This window comes from Panthera leo, chromosome E2 (assembly GCF_018350215.1).
Source record: "Panthera leo isolate Ple1 chromosome E2, P.leo_Ple1_pat1.1, whole genome shotgun sequence".
In the NCBI taxonomy this organism is placed as follows: Eukaryota; Metazoa; Chordata; class Mammalia; order Carnivora; family Felidae; genus Panthera; species Panthera leo.
In genome coordinates, this window is record NC_056693.1 from 57,284,451 (window position 1) to 57,298,576 (window position 14,126).

The 14,126-nt window shown below is 59.6% G+C and overlaps 1 protein-coding gene across 3 annotated transcripts; it reads left to right on the plus strand.

The window, feature by feature from the left end:
* Positions 1-1,473: 1,473 nt before the first annotated feature.
* Positions 1,474-13,812, plus strand: KLHL36 (kelch like family member 36). 3 transcript variants are annotated; one of them, XM_042920565.1, is made up of 5 exons: positions 1,474-1,549; positions 3,827-3,905; positions 8,256-9,329; positions 10,869-11,026; positions 13,064-13,812. In XM_042920565.1, exons 2-5 carry the CDS (start codon positions 3,843-3,845, stop codon positions 13,707-13,709), a joined length of 1,941 nt encoding a protein of 646 aa, XP_042776499.1. In that variant the 5' UTR covers positions 1,474-1,549; positions 3,827-3,842; the 3' UTR covers positions 13,710-13,812. The 3 variants fall into 3 exon arrangements, with proteins under 3 accessions (XP_042776499.1, XP_042776500.1, XP_042776501.1); XM_042920566.1 differs by lacking the exon at positions 1,474-1,549 and adding an exon at positions 1,631-1,748; XM_042920567.1 differs by lacking the exon at positions 1,474-1,549 and adding an exon at positions 1,885-1,936.
* Positions 13,813-14,126: the final 314 nt, after the last annotated feature.

Here is a 14,126-nt window from a genome sequence, read left to right on the forward strand (position 1 = left end):
AATCGTCCCAAGTCATCTTTGAAAAAGGCCCACGAGTGTTGTGTCTAGCACGGAAAGGGCAAAGACCAGCCTCCAGGATTTCCCCGGCCATGCTGACTCCCCATCCCTGTTTTCTATTCTTTTCTGGCCCATCTTCAGGGCTGCAACCAGCCCCTGCTTTACGGGGCCCTGAAAGACGCGCTGAATCCTTCCCAGAGAAGACAGGGAGTAGAAAAACAAGGAGAGAGAGCCTTTTGTTTGATTTTCTTTTTGTAACAGCTTTACTGAGAGGTAATTCGCATACCATAAATTTGCCTTTTTAAGTGGTACAATTCAATGGCTTTTGGTATATTCAGAGTTGTGCAATCATCACTATTACCCAATTCCAGAACATTTTTGTCACCCCAAGGAGAAATCCCTTGTACGGCCGCCCCCATTTCCTCCCAGCCCCCCCAGACCCAGCCAACCACCAACCTACTTTGTCTCCATGGGTTCCCCTGTTCGGGACACTTCATGTAACTAAAATCATACCCTGTGTGTCCTTCTGGTGTCTGACTTCCTTCACTCAGCGTAATGGTGTCCAGGTTCAACCAAGCTGTAGCAGGAGGTAAGCTGGACAACGGATAGACGGGTGGGTGATAGTCAAATTCACTCATCCCACAGTGTTAACCAGATTACGGAGCGCCTACTGCATGCCAGTCCTGAGGGCCCGGCCAGGAATAAAACCGACCGTAAACTCTGTCCCGGAGGGTTTCTAGTGGGGGAGAGAGACCCTAAACCCAATGAGTAAGAAAGGGATTTGGCACATTCAACGGCGCCAAGAGCCAGGTGAAGCGCAAAGCTGCAAGCGGCGACAGAGGGGGAAGGCGACCATACCTAGAGGGGCCAACGGACGCCTCACTTTAGGGTGAGCGCAGCGGGCTGAGGACCCCTTGCAGCGCTCAGGTCTGTCCCTAGGGGCCGCGCCAGGGACTCTGGCGGACCCCAGCGCGCGCTTCGCAGGGCCAACCTGGGGGCCGCGCGCGCGGGGGCGAGTCCGGTGGCGGGGGTGGGGCTGCGGCCGAGGGTGGGCGCTCCGGCCCCGCCCCCTCCCGCGGCCGCGCTCACCGCTCCCCCTCCTCCGGCCGCGCGCACCGCCCCCAACTCGCCCGGCCGCGCGCACCACGGCCTCCCTCCCCCGGCCGCGCGCACCGCCCCCTCTTCCCCCGGCCGCGCGCACCACCGCCTCCCGCCCCCGGCCGCGCGCGCCTCCCTTCACCGCCCCCCTCCTGCCGCGCGCGCCTCCCCCCGCCCCCCCCCGCCTCGCGCGCCTCCCTCCCTCCCCCGGCCGCGCGCGCCCTCCTCCCTCCCCGGCGCAGGCCCCGCCTCGGCGCCGCCTGAGCCCACCTCCTCGTGGCCGCCGCCATTGGCCGCGCGCGCCGCCTCCGCCCTCGGCCTCGCACTTCCTGGCGGAGCCATGGCTGCGCAGCCGGCCGGTCCCGGGGCTCCGGCGACCCGGCCCCGCCGCCGCGCCCGTCCGGTCCCGCCGCCGCCGGGGGTCCCCGCGCCGCTCCCGTAGCGCGCCCTCCAGGTGGGCCTCCGCGCGCGCCGTCGGGGGATCCGGGGAGTGGGGAGGGCCCCCGCCCCGCGAGCGGCGACCCCCGGCCGCTCCGCCCCCTCCCCCTCCCGGCGTCCCGCGGTGCTGGGGGGGGGGGGCGCGGCGGGAAGGGGAACACGGAGGGGCAGCGGCCGCCGCCGCAGGTGAGACAGGTGCGGCCTGCGCGGCCCAGGTGAGTGTCCCCGCGTCCCGCCGCGGGCGCCGGCCCGGCCGCGTCCCGACTCCGCCTGCTCGCCGCCCGCTCGAGCTGGCCCGGCGGCCGTTGGGCCGCCAGTTCCGCCGGCGGGGGTGTGGGGGGGGTGTGGGTGCGAGCCAGCGACCGCGGCGGCCCCGAGACCCAGCCCTCGAGACCCGGGGCTGGTGAGTAGCGGCGGGTGTCCGAGGCCATGTCCCGATCGCCGAGGTCCGGCAGGTTCAGGGTAGAAACCCGGAGGCAGCTCGGAGAGCAGGCTCCCTGGGGACCCTCCGTCCGGACGTGGCCTCTGGTCCCATGTTTACTAAGAGATCTTGTAACGCGGAACTGGGGATCGCCGCTGCCCGTGCGGATGGCCTTGACCCCTTAAAGCACGCGAGGCGGCTGACACCCAGCGCTCCTGTACACATTGGCCCCAAACCGCTTGCCCCGAGACAAAAGGGAGCCTCCACCAAGGGGAACTCTCTTAAGAAATCTTGGCCTAGAAAAGAACGCTTTGAGCGCTGAGAGCAAACCTGAGCTCTGGCTGGTTGCGGGGGGGGGGGGGGGGGGGGGCGGGGGAGGGTTGTGGAGAGAGGGACCTGCTGCTTTCTCGGGTGTGACCTTGGACGGCCCCCTCCACCACCTGAGCGTCAGAGTCTCAGAGGGTGAAGGTAAAACATCCAGCAGGCCCGGCCGAATATTGATTTCCTTCCTTTCCCTCATGAACCCCCCCCAGCAGCCCAGGGGCAGTCAAAGGGGACAGGGGGGTGGGGACAGCTGGCCTTTGTCACAAAGTTGCTAGTTTGTCAGGGGAAATCTAGCTGTCCTTTCCTTCCCCAGGGAGCTGGACAGGATGGATTGTGCCCGAATGTATGTCCCCCATTATCTTGACACTGTGCTTACATTTTGTGACATTTTTCTTTATTAGCCTAGGCTGTTGGTTCAGTAGGTAGCAACTTAGCAAGGGGAAGAAATTCCTCGTTAAGCCCAGGGTGTGACTTGCTTAAGTCCCTTCTCGGTGCCCCCATGCCCTCCAGATCCCCTAAAGCCTACCTCTGTGCTATTGTTAGTGAGTTACTTGGCTGGAAGAAACTTTAAGGTGTCTGATTCACCCGCCCATCCCGGAGACGTGATTACGACGTCTGGAGGTGAACGTGAGCGTTTGGTTTTACACTGGGTGGTCCAGGCAGGGCCTAGGCCTTAGTAGAGGTTTCCTGCCTGTGGGCAATTTTTTTTTTTTTTTTTTTTTTTTTTTTCTGTTTTGAATGGCCAGGCAGGGTAGCTTGGGGTTGAGAGCAAGGAGGCCCCCCTGGGTGGGAGGCCCAACCCCGCAGCTCCTTCCTGGCTGTGTGATGCTGGGCAGTAGCCTTGGACTCACGGGGTTTTTCCGAGGATTAAATCCGTGAAGACACAGGAAGGCACTTAAAGGAAAAGTACCTGTGTCGAGACCGTGAACGTATTTTATACGTGGCAGTCATCACTGGGTCACAGCCCTGCCTTCGTCATGATCTTTCAAAAGTTAAGCTGTTCTCACAGACTGGGCCACGTCCAGCAGAGCTTTGCGGTGAAGGGCCCATGTCTGGCCACTTTTGGGGGCCGGACGGACCCGGGTTTGATTCCCAGCCGTTTACGAGCTTGGTGACTGGAGCTCAGCGTCCTCATCTGTAAAATGGGATGCGACATTAGCCTGGCCGAGTAGTTGCGGGGCTTACACGAGACAGCCCAGGTAAATCCCTTAGCCGGGGTCTGCGGTCATTATATCTTGATCTAGCCGAAGGCCTAGTTGAGATCAAGCATCAGAAGGCAGGTATTTGTAGGAGGTGGGCTGTAAAAGACAGGATACTGTCAGATTTTAGTGACTAAAGGAACAACGTTAAGTCCACTGTCTGATTCTAATCACCTGAGTTTTTCAACTCAGCGTAAAAGAGTTCTCATTTCTGTACTGTCTTCTCTCCGTCTTTCCTCCGTGTAACTGGTTTCACCCTCCTCGTCCTCGATATCTGCCAGCAGCCTGCGATTACTGAATGACCTGGGGTTTATTACTGCACACTCAAAAATCCCTGTTCTTGTCCTAGGGCTGGGATCTCTTCTATGATGGAGGGAAGCCGGCAGACGCGAGTGTCACGGCCGTACAAGATCAGCGAATCTTCAAAGGTCTGTGAATGGCCGCTCGCCACCCTGTGCAAGTTGCCTACGAAGTGTGGTATTTTTCTGATGAGATCAGTCCTAAAGGCCAGACAGATTTTCTGTTCCCGGTGGTGGTGTTAGCCTCCTTAACAATGAGTAGACAGGTAGCTCGGGCACGGGGTAGAAAACATCCGAAACTCAGAGCAGGAGCGTGAGGGACAATAGAGATACACCTTGACTCGCTTGTTCTTTGCCTCAACTCAAAGATGTGGATGGGACAGAAGGAAAAAGCCATGGGATGTGTGTCCCCACTTGGGGGCCCCAAAACTCCAAGGACACGTCCATTGACAAGCCAGCACCTGACCTAGCGGTCGGGGTCACGTGTTGCGTACCTGGGTATTAAGGGCCCGGAGTCTTTCCCCCAGTCTGCCTTTCTGGGACCCTAGGAGCGAGTGAGGGTGGGTTCCCTATGGCCAGCCTACCAACCTCTGTCATGCTGGCCACATCAGGATCACCCTGGCAGGGGGGAACGTATCCAATTCAGAATGCATATGCCGGGCCCCACCCCAGACCTGCTGACTTACAATCTGAGAGCAGGACCTGGGAATCTATACTTTCAGCAGACCCGAGGCTACTATAAATAAGGATCGGGGGACCAATTTTCAGGCCAGTCTCCGTTCACACCTGTTCCTCTATAAATATCAGTAACACCTCTTTTTTTCTTTAAAAAAAAAATATTTTTTTTTTTTTAAATTTTTTTCATCACCACTTTTCTTTAAAAGTGGCCCTTTTGGAGATTTAAATGTTCTGGTTACCTCAGATCGTGCATTTTCACTGGAGCCAATATTGCCCCCACAGTTGGTTCTTGGGAGAGGGGAGGGTATAAAAAGAATTCTCTTTTTTGCGATCAGAGAGCACAGCTATACGTACAGTTCACGTACAGATACACAGGATATGTGTGGCGTTAGAATCTCACGGGCGCCGTTAGGAAAAAATATGTCAAAAGAAGGCTGAAAAAAGACGGAGGTAACCACTTCAGATAAAGGGACCTGTGAGCAGCGTGTAGATTTGAGGGCAAAACAGAGGTTCTGCAGATGTGCATAGAAGGAAAACGGGGTAGAATTTTCAGGAGAGGTGGGTTCTCCGGAGAAACGGGCTCTTATTTCCATCTGAGTTACCGAGAAGGCTCTTGCCAAGCCCGGCTTTATCTGCCGCGAAAACCCAGAAAGGTCTCGCGGCTGTCTCAAAGAGGCTTTGTTTCAGAGCCTGGCTGCAGAGACAGTGCGGCTTTCTGAGCGTGGTGATAGTGCTGGAAATCTTTGTCCCCGAAAGGCGCGTTCCGGGTTCGTTTCTGTCGGAATCTATCCCGTGGTGACATGGTATCCGTGTTTCTGACTCACTGTACTTAAAGAGGGCCCGGAGGGTAACCGTAGCCTGGATTTTCTAGACGTCAAACACACCCAGGTAGCCAGCCCCCAGATTACAGCAGAGATTACCGGACCCTCCAGTCCCAGTCGCCAGCTTCCGCGACTGGAGTGTTGTCTGCCCTTGAACTCAAGGCGAGTAAAGGCTCCTTTCGCCGGTTCCTACGCCTCTGAGGTCTGGCCCTGTTGCTGCCTGTGAGCGGTAGGCTGTTCACCTTCCGGGCGCGATGGAGTCTTCCATTGTGTGACGGCCGCTGCTGGTTCATCTGCTCTGAAATGTGTTGATCCGTTCTGATGATGAATCCCGTTTGCATGTAAAACACTCCGTACGTGCTGCATTCTGGCTGGGGTTGGCTGCTGAGGGCCTGTGTTTCTTCTCTCACGTCGCCTTGCCGCGGGTAGAGGCACTAAAATAGGGAATAAATGAACGAGTAAGAGTTAGCACCATCGAAGAGTGTGGGGGTCGAAGCTTCTAGGTTTTAGGAAACGCTGCGACTCTGTTGCTGAGGTCCCTTTGAAACCGGGAGGTCGTGTTTGGTGTTTTTTGGTTTTTGGGGGTTTTTTTCTTTTGAAAGTCTTCACCTCTGCCGCTGCACTGAAATATCCAGAAATGGGTTGTCACTGAGACCCAGGTGAAGAATGAAGCATGCCTACTTAGCATGGAGACCCAGTTTTAGAAACAGTGGCTGCCCTTTTCCCTGCCCTGGCTCACTGGAGCAGATGGTCCTCTCCGCAGCTGTCATCTGGGGCTGTCCCCATCCCCCACCCCCTCCAGGGGGCTGGTTTTTCTTTTTACGCCGCAGCTGGGGGTCCTGTGTGCACCCATTGAAGTGTGCTGGCCCCACATCCCCACCAGCTTACAGACAACCGGGGGCCTGGGGGGGGGGCACACAGCCCACCTGACGCCCCTCGCTTCCGGGGGCTTTGAGCCTTCGCGGTCACGAGAGGGGCTGCCGGTGTGGTGCTTGGACGCTTCCTTCCTCGAGTCCGCACCCGAGAGGGGCCCCGAGCCGGGGTGTGTTGCAGCCCAGACCGGGCCAGCCGGGCTCTCTCTGCCGGTAACCAGAATAGGCAGGGAGATCCACGTATGGAACCTCCGAGAAACCGTCCTGTGATGTGAGAACAACACAGCCTGGCTCTCCGCACTTGGATGGGAAGGCAGCTTCGGGCAGTACCTGTTAGGCGTCCACGTCACAAGTCCGAGAACGTTGCCCGCACCTGTAACCTAGAGGGAGCGGTGGGTGTTGGGAGTGGCCGGGTGAGGAGGGACCGTGGGGAAACAGTTATTACCCCCGTCACGGGTGTGTTGGGAGGAAGGGAAGAAGGCGATGACACCACGGCAGGACACAGGTTGCAAAGTGGCCTGCGGGGACCTGGCGGCCCCCCCCCCCCCCAGCTGCTCACACCTGCTGAGCCCTTAGCCCACCTCCCCTCACCCGCACCACTTCCCCTTTGAGGCTCGGTGCCCGGCCAGCCCTGTCTGCCGACACCCTCAAATAGACCAGCTACGTCACCCATGTGCCTGGACGGCCTGTGCCTCCCTGTACTGAATTTCGTGGTGTTTCTGATGTAAATAAACCGGGCGGTGTGTGGATCCCGAGCCCCCGGAGCCTGATTGGCCTTCCAAGGATGGAGACGCTGCTGCCTGGGTCTGACGTGGCCTCGTACCCTCCAAAGCACGTGGCAGGCAGACAGGACTCCGCAAACGTCTCCCGACCTGGATTGCTTGAATTGACCCATTTTCGTTGTTCACGTGAACTGATTTGTTGATTCCGGTGCCGTGTGGTGATTAAACGTTCGGGCTCCGGAATCAGACCTAGCCGCAAATCCCAGCCCTGCCTCTCAGCCACTGTGGGACTTTGGGCAAGTTTCCTAGTCTCTGAACCTCAGTTTCTCCTCATCTGGGAAATGGGCATGATTACAGATCTTCCCTTGGAGGAGGGTCATTGTGACCCGCGAATGAGACAGCACATACCCAGCGCACCGTGCGAGATTCGTATAAGCCCCGCCCTGGGGAAGAGGCCACGCTCCTGCACTTTTTCCCCAGAGCACTTTAGTCGGGATGCATCGCGGAGTCTCTGGGACCCGCCCCATCCCTGGACCCATCGATAGAAGTGGGAGCCCCTTGCATGGCTGGGCGCTAAGCATTTTCTACAACACAGAGCGAGCAGTCTTCTTTGGTGGGAGGCCTCCGTGGGAACCCTGGGTCTCCTGGAGCGGCGCCCCGTCCTCTTAACGTCCCATGCCGAGCGGTAAACGCCCTCCTCCGCACTTGTGAGACCAGGAAAAGGGGGCTCAGAGGCTTCTCAGGGCTTTCTCAAGATCACACAGCTAGTATGTAGCAGACCTGGGATTCAAACCCAGCTTCTGTCCGTGTTTACAGGCTATACCTGAGCAACTGGGCTGCCCCTACGGGACGGCCATTTTTAAACCTATCTGCTCCGGACCCACAGTAAGAAAGAAAGGGGGCAGGGAGAGAAAAAATACAACTTTGAGGAACTGTGTTTAGAAAGAAAAAAAAAAGGAAAGACGAAAGAGGAAGAGAGATTACGTTTTTAGGGATTGTATTTATAAAGAAAGACGGTAGGTAGGAAGGAAAGGAGAACGGTAAGTTTTTAGAAATTGCCTTTGCTAGGCCACATTGTTTGGTAAGTGATCTCTGCCCCCGCTGTAGGGCTCAAAGCCACACCCCGAGGTCAAGAGTGTCCTGCTCGGCGACTGAGCCAGCCGGACGCCCCTTTAGGAGCTGGCATTTGAAAAGAAAGAAGGAACCCTACAGGGTGTGCACCGAATCGCTCTCGTTTTGCTCTCGTTTCGTTAAGTGTGGGTCGGGTCTTGAGGCCCCGGGTTGACCACGGGACCCTGCGGGGCGGGGCGGGGGGGCGGGGCCAGGGACCGGGGGGCGGGGCTGCCGGCCGAGCCCTGACGCGCGCGCACGCGCTCTCGGCCGCAGGTGTACCACTGGGCCGACCACTCGACCACGGTGCTGCAGCGGCTGAACGAGCAGCGTCTCCGCGGCCTCTTCTGCGACATCGTCCTGGTGGCGGACGAGCAGCGCGTGCCGGCCCACCGCAACCTGCTGGCCGTGTGCAGCGACTACTTCAACTCCATGTTCACCATCGGCATGCGCGAGGCCTTCCAGAAGGAGGTGGAGCTCGTGGGCGCCTCGTACATCGGGCTCAAGGCCGTGGTGGACTTCCTGTACGGCGGGGAGCTGGCGCTGGACGGCGGCAACATCGACTACATCCTGGAGACGGCGCACCTGCTGCAGATCTGGACGGTGGTGGACTTCTGCTGCGAGTACCTGGAGCAGGAGGTGAGCGAGGACAACTACCTGTACCTGCAGGAGCTGGCCTCCATCTACAGCCTCAAGCGGCTCGACGCCTTCATCGACGGCTTCATCCTGAGCCACTTCGGCACGCTGTCCTTCACGCCCGACTTCCTGCAGAACGTCTCCATGCAGAAGCTGTGCGTCTACCTGAGCAGCAGCCAGGTGCAGCGGGAGTGCGAGCACGACCTGCTGCAGGCCGCCCTGCAGTGGCTGACGCAGCAGCCGGAGCGCGAGGCCCACGCCTACCAGGTGCTGGAGAACATCCACTTCCCGCTCATCCCCAAGAACGACCTGCTGCACCGCGTCAAGCCGGCCGTGTGCTCGCTGCTGCCCCGGGAGGCCAACTGCGAGGGCTTCATCGAGGAGGCGGTGCGCTACCACAACAGCCTGGCGGCCCAGCCGGTCATGCAGACCAAGCGCACGGCGCTCCGCACCAACGAGGAGCGCCTCCTGTTCGTGGGCGGCGAGGTCTCCGAGCGGTGTCTGGAGCTCAGCGATGACACCTGCTACCTGGACGCCAAGAGCGAGCAGTGGGTCAAGGAGACGCCCCTGCCGGCCCGGCGGAGCCACCACTGCGTCGCCGTGCTGGGGGGGTTCATCTTCATCGCCGGCGGCAGCTTCTCCCGGGACAACGGAGGGGATGCGGCGTCCAATCTTCTTTATAGGTATGACCCCCGCTGTAAACAGTGGATCAAGGTGAGATTAAAGCCAGATTATTTCTTTACTCTTGAGGACTTTTGCTCTCTTAACCTAGCCTTGACTGCCCCCCTTGCTCTCGGGCCTCGGCCCCCGTCCCGCCTCTGTTCTGACGGAGGAGGCGTGAGGACACAGGGGCGCGCCCGGCCCGAGCCCGCGCCCTGCCCGGGGCGGGGGAGGGGCGGGGGAGGGCCGAGCGGCCACCGCGCAGGCGCAGTCGCAGTCGTCGTCCAGCGCGGGGCCCTCCGATAGAACTTTCTGCGGGCGACACAGACGTTCTGTGCCTGTGCTGATACCCCGGCCACCAGCCACGTGTGGTGACTGAGCGCTCAGAATGCGGCCAGTGGGACCCAAGGACTGAATTTGGGGTTGTATTTCACTTAAACTAACTGACGTCTGTCCGAGTGTAAATGCCCGCCCGAGGCTGGTGGCTGCCATGCTGGACGGTGCCGGCCTAGAGGTTGGACCCAGGGTTCGGACGGTGTTCCCCCAGAGTCGCCCCAGAGCTCCCCCTTCGGGAAAGGTTTGGAGCTCGTTTGAGGAGGCCACGGAGGCTCCCGCCTGGTGGCAGCCGTGGCCAAGGCTGGGTCTCGGTGTCAGGCCCGAGTTCACACCCCAGCTGCGCTGAGTCGCTGCTGGGGATTTCAGACTGCTTCCTTGCCCTCCAGATTCCCAGCTTCCGCCTCCGGAAACGGGGTCCGCAGGGGGGGGCGTGGACATCCCGAGGTCAGGGGCTGGGGCCCGTGGGGGTTGGCAAGCCCCTGGCACAGAGAAGGCAGTCCTCTCCTCCCACAAACACCTCCCCAGATCACGACCGTCAGAAACCGGTCTGCCTTTCTGCCCGTGCCTCTGCGCTTTTGCTTAACTCGGTGATTTTATCTGAGCGCGAAACTCGGAATGGGCTCCGGTGACCTTTCTGTTTTATTCTCGAAAGTCTGCAAACCACCCTGCAGCGTGTAGGTCCTGCCCCTCGAAAGAGGCCCCCTGTTTGGAGCCCGTCCTCGAGAGATCCGTAGCAGGGGCAGCCTGCAGGTGCGGTCTCCTTTGGGACTGTGTTCTACTTGGATTATTTAAAAAAAAGAAAAAGTTGAGACTTCTGCTTTTTAATTTCCCACTGATTGCCCCTTTCTGTCTGTCAACACGATAGCAATCAGCATTAATTCTAAAAGTGTCTGGTGTGGGAGGAGCAAGAGGAGAGATGAGTTTTTGTTCCAGGAAACCACTAAACCGGTCATTCTGAACCGTATGCTCTGCGGAATTCGAGTCCACAAGGTCAGCCACTGCCCAGGCCGGCTGGGGGACTGTGTTCTCTGTCCCCTTCTCGGGGGACAAGGTCTCAAGGGTTCCGGGAGCTCTTGAGAAGTCCTGTCCGAAGAGCCCCTCTTTCGTCAAGGGTGACTCCCTTCCCCAGACGCGCTTGGCCACTGCCTGACCCTCCTGGGCTGTGCGTTCCACAGCACGCATTTGGGAGCCGAGTGCCCGATGTTGACGTTGTCCCGAGCGTGGGGAAGGGAAGGTACAGGTGTCCCGCCTCCGCAGGTGGCCTCCATGAACCAGCGCCGTGTGGACTTCTACCTGGCCTCCATCGAAGACATGCTGGTGGCCGTCGGTGGCCGGAACGAGAACGGAGCTCTTTCTTCAGTGGAGACTTACAGCCCCAAGACCGACTCCTGGTCCTACGTGGCCGGCTTGCCGAGGTGACTGGGGGCCGGGGCGGGGTGGGGGTGGGGGGGCAGAGTCCTCAGGCGGGCTCTACTCTGGGGCTCCGGTTGTCCACCTCGTCTTGGCCTCTAATTTCAGGAAAAATCTCCTGGCTTGTAGATAACTCTGGGTAGACTGTGGGGGCAGAGGGCGTGGTGGTAACAAGTCAGGGGACAGACCATCCAAGTGCAGTGTCCCCTCTGCCGCCAAGACAGACGTCCCTCAGTTTCCAAGTCTGTTCACTCCTGGAGCTTCAGGGAGAGAGTGTTAGGTTCAGATAGCGAGGGCTTTCCCGAGAAACGTCCCTGAGCGTGGACCTGGGTTGGTCCTTGAGGTGACAGAATAGGGCTGTTGGGAGCGAGATGTTCCCAAGGAGCCTTCCCCCCGCCGGTCCACATCATCCAGCGTCCGGGGGCTCCCCGGGGTGTCCCAGGGCTCGGAGCTCCTCCTCCTCGGTTGCCCCGCATGCCGGCGTGCACTCGGGGAGCCCCTGTCACCCTGATGGGTTTAGCAGAAGGTGCCTGCCACTTAACGTTAGCAGTTCCCCGTGGCTGAGCGTGCAGGCACGCGTTCCGAACCAGTCTTGCTGTGGAACGCGTCTGGCGGTCTTGGGTGCGTCCCCAGGAGCTAGACGGGTGAGCGGTGTGAGCGTTTGATGGTGAATCCCACCGTCCTCCGGTCCCCAGTTACTACCACCTTCCTGTGGAGGTTGTAAGAAGCCGGTGGAGCAGTGCCTTTGGCAATTGGGATAACCATGTGTCACCTCTGGGCCAAGTGCTTGATATGATGAGTCCCTTGATACCCAGGGACCTGGTGGGGTGGGGGTAGGCGCCCATGTAATCTGTCATCCAAACCAGGATGACAGTGAACCTTAACTGTAAATACCGACCCCGTCACAGGCAGACCAAGACCTGTGATCTTCTTAGGTTTAGGTACCTTTTTTTTTTTTTTTTTTTTTTTTTAATCATCCCATTTTACAGATGGAGGAGTGAGGCTCAACGATAGTGATAAGAGCCTCCGCGGCCATCGCTGTGGGCCAGCTGGAGTGATTCACGTACCTAAACGCTAAAACAAACCTGATTTTTTTCTTTCTAAATGGGCCTTAGGGGTCCGAGGTTGGAGTAAACATAGCCCGTGATGCTGTAATCGTCAGTGCGTGTGCTGAGCTGTCAGCACAGAGCCCGACGCGGGGCTCGAACCCACCAACTGAGATCACATTCCGAGCCGAGGTTGGACGCTTAACCGACGGATCCACCAAGGCGCCCCCACACGGCACTTTTTAGAGCAGTTTTAGGTGTACGGAAAATCGAGCAGAAGGTACAGATTGTTCCCATAGACTCTCTCCCCTGAGCTCATTTCCTCTGCCCTACATTTGTTACAACTGACGCACCCAAATGGCTACAAGACACTCACCGAGGCCCACGCTAAGCGAAGGCTCGCTGTGTCGCCCGTGCTGTAGGTTTGGACAAATGTCAGGGGCGCGCCTCCGCCCGCGCGTGTCACACAGAGTGTTTTCACTGTCCTGTGAGCCTCCTGTGCTCCCCACATTCATCCCACCCAAGCCCCGGTCCCCGACGGCCCAAGGGTTTTTTTCACTGCCCCTGGAGTCTTTTCTGGAATGTTGCAGAGTTGAGGCTGTGCTTTGTTTCGTTCCCGTTTGCTGTATAATTTGAAGGGAACCTACGAGTGCCTCAGTCACACGGCCCCATTGTTTTTAGCTCTTACGCGAGGGATCTGCCGTGTCATTATCCCCGTCCTGACACGGGGAAATGGGCTGCGGGCACAGGCCGGGCGGTCTGGCCGCCGAGCCACGTGCGCACTTGCCCGCCCGGCTCCGCCGCTTTCTGTCCGGTGACAGCTGCCATCTGCAAAGCGTGCGGGGGCCGCCCGCGCCCTCCGTGATCCCCTCGGGGCCCCGCGGCCCCCTTCCCCCCCCCTCCCCCCCCCCCCCCCCGGGCGAAGAGGGAAAGTGCGGGGCCCCGGCGCGGCGCTGAGCCCCCTCTATGTCTCCGTCCGTCCGTCTGTCTCCGCAGGTTCACCTACGGCCACGCGGGCGCCATCTACAAGGACTTCGTGTACATCTCGGGGGGGCACGACTACCAGATCGGCCCCTACCGCAAGAACCTGCTGTGCTACGACCACCGGACGGACGTGTGGGAGGAGCGGCGGCCCATGACCACGGCGCGCGGCTGGCACAGCATGTGCAGCCTGGGCGACAGCATCTACTCCATCGGCGGCAGCGACGACAGCATCGAGTCCATGGAGCGCTTCGACGTGCTGGGCGTGGAGGCCTACAGCCCGCAGTGCAACCAGTGGACCCGCGTGGCCCCCCTGCTGCACGCCAATAGCGAGTCGGGCGTGGCCGTGTGGCAGGGCCGCATCTACGTCCTGGGCGGCTACAGCTGGGAGAGCACGGCCTTCTCCAAGACCGTGCAGGTCTATGACCGCGACAAGGACGCGTGGAGCAGGGGCACCGACCTGCCCAAGGCCATCGCCGGCGTGTCTGCCTGCGTGTGCGCGCTGAAGCCGCGGCTGGAGGACAAGAAGAAGAAGGGCAAGGGCAAGAGGCACCAGGACCGGGGCCAGCGCCCCCGCGCCCCGCCCCCCCCGCTGGGCCTCGAAGGGCCCCGGGCCCCGCCGCCCCCTGCCGGAGGCCGTAGACCAGCCACGACCCCGTAGCGTCCGGACCCATCACGTACCTCCTAGCAGCCTTTTTTACTTTGATGATGCTTGGTGTTTCTATGATATCACAGTAACCGATTAAATATTCTATATCATTTTACGGATCATCTTGCTCGAGTCATTAAACCTGGGCCCAGGCAGGAGACACAACCCTCCTCTCTGTGCAGGGCCCCTTCCTCCCTCGTGACGAATCCCCGAGGGTGCCGCCCCCCCCCCCCCCCCCCCCCCCCAGTCCGCACCTCCCTCCACTTGGCTGAGCTTGTGCAAAATTCAGGTTCCGGAGCCCCACTTGAGAAGTATCCGTTGTAAAAGTACCAGGAGTGAGGGCGGAGGGGGTGCCTGGAGACTGTATTTCAACCAGTTCCCGGAATGACTGAGCACTGGCCACGTCTGGCAAACCGCAGGAAAGGCCAA

What these genes read in the sequence shown, in the direction of transcription:
- KLHL36 (XM_042920565.1), top strand. Translation starts at nt 3,843, where the DNA reads ATGATGGAGGGAAGCCGGCAGACGCGAGTGTCACGGCCGTACAAGATC. An exon ending in GCTGTAAACAGTGGATCAAG is followed by an intron (nt 9,330 to 10,868) that starts GTGAGATTAAAG and finishes CCGCCTCCGCAG; the next exon opens with GTGGCCTCCATGAACCAGCG. An exon ending in TACGTGGCCGGCTTGCCGAG is followed by an intron (nt 11,027 to 13,063) that starts GTGACTGGGGGC and finishes CTGTCTCCGCAG; the next exon opens with GTTCACCTACGGCCACGCGG.